General features: G+C 45.7%; 1 protein-coding gene across 3 annotated transcripts in view; it reads right to left on the minus strand.

Annotated features, from left to right (window-relative positions):
- Positions 1 to 4,765, minus strand: part of LOC119174440 (uncharacterized) — a 240,170-nt gene extending 235,405 nt beyond the window's left edge. For all 3 annotated transcript variants that reach the window (XM_075895651.1, XM_075895650.1, XM_075895649.1), the window contains exon 1: positions 4,201 to 4,765. In XM_075895651.1, the coding sequence (XP_075751766.1) occupies positions 4,201 to 4,264 (64 nt within the window). In that variant the 5' untranslated portion in view covers positions 4,265 to 4,765. The remainder of the gene's footprint in view (positions 1 to 4,200) is intronic.
- Between the last annotated feature and the right edge of the window lie 1,235 nt (positions 4,766 to 6,000).

Consider the following 6,000-nt stretch of genomic DNA (forward strand, 5'->3'; position numbering starts at 1 on the left):
GGTTCCGATGCATACAAACCTAAGCAGGCAGTTCGCGAGAAACGAGTGGATTGCGAACAGACACGCAGAATGCATTTAATTCCAACTCTACCTTAAATATTCGGCCAAATATATATGCTCGCACAATCACGCGATATAAGACTGCAAATGCGCGTACAGATTCGGAAAGAAAACAACGATAAAACAGGGAAACAGACGAAATAGCTTCAAAGTAAGCCGATTCGAACGAGTCACAGCAAGAGAGGGAATGCGTCGCGCGGGAAAGCACCGCACATATACGACACTCGTAGGAAGGAACGGTTAAAGAAGCGAAATCAGGTGAGCTAATGCCCGAGTCGAGCGGCTTCCTGGTACGAGCAGTCTTTTGTTTCGCGCACACCTCCAACTTTCGCTTCACGGTCAACGCGATGACACCTTGCTTCATCTTTCGTCTCTTTATTTTGTTTACTTCTTCCAGTGTACAGCACGTCCGTTCGAGATTCTATTTTCACCCTCGAACACTTCGTCCGCGAGAAACGCGAACTCACGGATCTTCGAAGGAGAAGGGGGATACCCTCGCATAGACATGCAAATGGCGCCGTGATTTGTGTGCCACGGGACAGCGTACGTGTTCGCGCACTGCGGGCGTCTTAATGAGCGACGAAAAGCCAACCGGCGTGGCAGCCATGCTGTTTGTCAAAAAAAGAATGAGAGAGAAAGGGTAACACGTGCCCACACAGAGAAACTACGATAAATGACACTGCGAGACGGAGAACGGCAAACGAAACGTTTGGCGGACCTCGAGAGAAACCTGTTGTGTCTGCCAGATCGGATCCTCAGTTAAGATATACCACGACGCCGCGCGCGCTCTCGTGGAAAAAGCCCAGACGTTGAGGCCTTGCCTATTTTTCCTCCTCATTCTTAAATCTTCTGACCGCGCCCTCGGGTGTTCTTTTTTTTATATATATAGGTATAAAAGCTACCGCGATTCGGAGATCTATCAGAAAGGCCGTGATCCGGAAAGCTTGTGGCTGCCTATAGATTGGCTGGCGCACAAGTATATATAACACCGCTGTAATGCAGTACTTGTGAGGTCGGCCAATATTTCGATTATAAACTGACAAATGGTGCATTTGTGGTCGCTTTACTTCGAGATGCCCAGACATCAGCATACATATATCTTTCGTTACGTCATATAATTATTTACGCTTGGCTTCAGTGTGTGTTTCCGAGTGAAGAAACTTTTATAGCTCTATTGCAGTGTCAATAAATAAAGCGAAGTTTCCATACCCGAATCGTAAACAAATTTAAGTATAAAGTTTTTCATACGCTGCTCTCCTAGCAATCCGTTTGAATGCCCTTGTTAGTCCTGAAGTTTGCCACGAGAACCCCCCCCCCCCCCCCCCCTGGAAAGGCGTATGATACATTAAACAATGCGGGTTTCCACGTAAGATGACAAGATAGCGTAAAGATTGGAGTGAAGAGCCTAATAAAATGTGCAAGTATAACATTTATTAGCAGCTGTACAGCTTTTTGTATTTATGTGTAAAAAGTATGTGGAAGTAGGCTTTGTTATAGCCGGCCATCCCAGATGCATGATAGTAATATACATGATGAACATACAAGATAAAAAATTAGGAATAAAAGAAGAAAAAGATAAATCAGAAGCACTATATGTATAATGACGCCAAGAAAACTAGAGCGCGAACATTGATTGTACAGTTTTGTGTACCGTGTTAGCTGTGACACACATGCGAGGAACGTAAGGTCCTCCAAAGGTCACAGGTTCGCACGCTCTATTATCTTCACATTTACGTCACAATTAATAAAGTACACTTAAAACTACACAATTAGCGTTCGCTGTGCATTCCATGATTTCTTCTGCTGACTTTATTACGGTTGCGTCAAACAATGAAATAAGCCCTCTAATTTTTTTTTTACTTTTATTCATAACGAAGCTATAAGTAACCAACGGTAGCCGGTGGCCACCAAATGTCAACAGTCTTCTAAGTGAAGACTCGGGACGTTCCAGTATAGACTTGACAATCCTAACGCTGCATTCAAATCAGCACGAACGATCTTTAGCCAGCTATTGTAGGCAGCGACTGCGAAGAAGTTCAAAAGACGTTTGTAAACAGCAGCATCTCAGCGTGGTTTACTTCTCGGCATTTATCTTCAAGGACGTTCTTTTCACTAGTACAACATGTTATTAAATGCGAAACGTATCTTAGCAAACTTCGGTGACATTGAGCGCATCTGTCTACCTATCTATCTATCGCTCTATCTAGCCGCCTACGACATTTAGCTCTCCTGGGCGTTTCAACAACGGTATCGACACCATCCAAAATTGGTACGGCATAACATGAATGTATGAGAAGCATAAGTGATTAGTAATAACATGAAAATCATCACATGTACGTCATGATTTACACTTCACGGCCTTGCTGCTCTTGCGGTGATTTCGTTCACATAACATATTGCAAAACTCGAATCGTATGACATTACTGCGTGGCGAACATAAGTGAAAGAGCCTAACGCGCAAACATGATATTTATGACATTCGTGTCATGTAAGGCATGACTACATGCTATATACGCTCTTAGCGTGCTCGCGGCCGTTTTGCTTGTTTCACGTATACCAAATTTTGTATCATGTCACTTGAATAGATGATGAAGGTATATGCCACGTAAAAACATGATAATAATGGCATGGGAGTCAAGTACAGATTATTTTACATCCGCCTCGTAACGTTGTGCCGATTTGAAAGTGACATATCAACCTTTCTCATTCGTGCTACGCATATCACCGATTCCCACTGTACGTGGGACCTGCCAACTTTTTTTTATTCCCGATGTTGCTATTTTTTTCTGTCGGAACTACCGCAGCTTTGGCGCTGATATTGCGCAGGCATCGGTCGCGCTCAGCATGGCCCCTCGGCACAAACAAGATAGTAAGCCAACGCAGCGCGCTGGATCACACCGGTAGAAAGGCACAGCCTGGCGATAGTGTATCTACAGGAAAAAAAAAAAACGCTTTGAGCAACAAGTCCGGGCGTTTGTCGGGAAAAGAGTTGTACCCACGTGAACCGGTTACTCGAAGAGAATAGTGCGATTTTCACGAGGGCCCGATCTGCCGCTAGGGATTGCAGTGATCGAGCAGCGTGGAAGAGCAACGCAAACGTTCAAGCCTGTTAGGTGTAAGCGCAATCTCGTGACCTAAGACACACTTACCCGTTAAGTTTATCCTGTGTATGCGTGTCGGGGCGCAAAAGCGTAGTATTTATACCTTAGATCGCAGCTACACGTTCTCTAGAAGGTTTCTTGCTTCCCGCGCTAAACGAATCCGACCTTTGGTATAATTAAAATGCCGCTCTGGTAATACTATCGAAGTGGAGATCTACGCGTTTTGCATGGCATTAACTGTAAATAGAACTTTGCTCCCGGCTGTCTGAATACTTTCCTCTGTATGCAAACGTTGACCCGTTTGATTTCTGCGGTGCATGTGTTCAAACTATACACGTTATTTCGTGTTTCGCGACTTCCGTGATCACTTCCCCGGTACTTTCTATTCACCTTTGTTGAACCAGATAAAAGAAGCTTATGTTTATTTAAGGATGGTTTGAATTTTCTCTCTCTCTTGTCACGCAGAACTTCATGCACTGTCGAAAGACGCACGTTTCTTTAGAAGCAAGAAACACGACCGTGCTCCTATAGCAGACGTGAGCTGACAAATCGCACTTTGAAAATTTCAAGCTTGTTTTCGTAAGTGTAGAGTATGACTATTCATACTAGAATGGGTATGATATAATTTTTCTGCGTTTATCGATTGCCGGTTTACAAAGCTGTTCACAATAACGGGTACTCTATTCAAAAAAAAAAACGCGTTAGCATTTGATTCATAATGCAAAACCCTGCAGAAATTATGAGTCGGTAATACGCCTCCCATACACATCCTGAAGACATAATATTGGGAAGTGTATATTATGACATTATTCGGCACTTTTAGCCGCCTTATATCCGGTTTATTATTTTCAGGAGGGTTTCACTATACGAGCCAATTATAGGTATAACTGTTTTCCAACATCGTACATCTTTTTTTTAGGTGAACGTCTATAAGTGCCTGCGCTCGACGGGGATATGAGACGGTAGTTTCGAAGAGAGGTCAGCACACGTTAAAAAAAAAAATGCGCATGAGCTTCGGACAATAAACTTAGATACTCACAGCTCAGAAGACAGCAGAGCACCAAGGCGCAGCCAGTGATCGACATCGTCGCCACTCCAGTCATCGTTTTCACAGCGTTGCTGACAGTCGAAACAAAAGACTCTTTGGCGTCCTTCTTGCAAGAACGGTGTATAGAAACACACCGACTGACGTGATCGGTAGAACGCGCACCGAGACAACGACGTCGCAGAAGAGACCAAAATTGACGCCTTTCACCGAGGAGATGGAGTCACTTTTTGCACTTCGAGCGCACACCACACCGAAGTTAATCCTCAGTTTCGTCGGCACTGACACACACAAAACACACGCGCACGAGCGAAGACCGACGGGGCGCCGATGAGGCGGCGTGACGTCGGGAACGGGACGGGCTCAGTCACGCCTCGCAGCGGAAGACGCTGCTGCGTCGGTGGATGGGATGCTCTCGGAGCACGCGGAGCAAGCGGAGTCGACGGATGGAGAAGGCAGGAGTGGGGCGCGAGCGCGGGATGGAGTGAACGGCGTCAGCTCAGCTGCATCGGACGGGGCGAGTGCACAACTTTCTGTTTCGCCGCGGCGATTTCTATCCGGGCGTCACGTTGGAGCGGCCTACTTTCGCTCGCCCGCCGCTCTCGTCGCCATCGGACGCTGTAGTCCGCCGTTTTGAGAGAGGAGGACGAACACGCTCTTTCACCTTTTATCTCGGATGTCCTCACCCTCGCGCCGCACTACTGCCGTTACTCGACTGCGTCGGCCGCTGTGCTGAGTGAGCGCTTGGCGCGAGTGCGACGCGGACGTGCGCGAACGGCGCGGAACCACGCAGAGCGGAAGCTGGCAGTGCGACGTGAATGTGATGCTCTTGCGGCGCGATGCAGCGATTTCAGTTGCGCATCGGAAGCGATTCAATCTTTCATTCGCTGGTCGCGTGACTTCTCCAAGATGAGCGGGTGATATCGCTCATCGAAGCAGTGTGAACAGGCCCGCGTAATAGACACCAGTGGCACCATCTCGCTCGCTAAGTGATCTCATTTGATTCTCGTAAAGAGATAAATTTAATCAGTTACTGCAGAGGAGAAATAATTTGGCTAATTATCCTTTGCATCACCAGAGCGCCATTGTTTTCATAAAGTGGAGGCCTTTTATCTGAATAGGACGCCACTTTTCTTGGACTATTTCATATGAACCGAACAAGGTCTATTAGTGGTATCCGGTGATCCAGGCACGAAACTTGAACGCTGTTGTGCGAGAAATAAAGTGACGTTTTTGTCGAAAAAGTTATGAGGTGATTTTCCTCTACGACAAAGATAGGCAGGACCTTTCTGATATTACCAGCCCGATAGAGTTAAAGAGCTCGTTTCACTAAAACTTAGGTGTCGGCATCGTTGTTCATGTACAAAAAATCAGCGTTTTCCGTGACCAAAAAATTGAGAAAGTTGTGACACCATGTTTTAAAAGGGTATCTGAGCAGTGCATTTCACGAACAATGGATACTATTCTAGCTGAAAGTGCAATCGCCGTAGTGTTCTTACTATAGTGTTACCCACTATTGTACAGTTGTTAAAAACTCGCATGTTAAGAAAGCGTGAGAAGCCAATGCTATCATCGAAGTCACAGTTCATACGATTGACCATGCAGCTAAAACTAAAGAACCACACCATTGCTTGGAACCGCTTTGAAAATCAAAAGAAAAATAACACAATATCATTATCTTATAGTTGGGGAAAGTCTCCTTAGCGCATGTAATATTGCATGGTAGAAACATAGTATCGCGCCGGGCGTCGAAGCATGTTAATTGCGAATCTAGTAGGTATTTTAAAGGCCCAC

This window comes from Rhipicephalus microplus, chromosome 5 (assembly GCF_043290135.1).
Source record: "Rhipicephalus microplus isolate Deutch F79 chromosome 5, USDA_Rmic, whole genome shotgun sequence".
Lineage (NCBI taxonomy): Eukaryota > Metazoa > Arthropoda > Arachnida > Ixodida > Ixodidae > Rhipicephalus > Rhipicephalus microplus.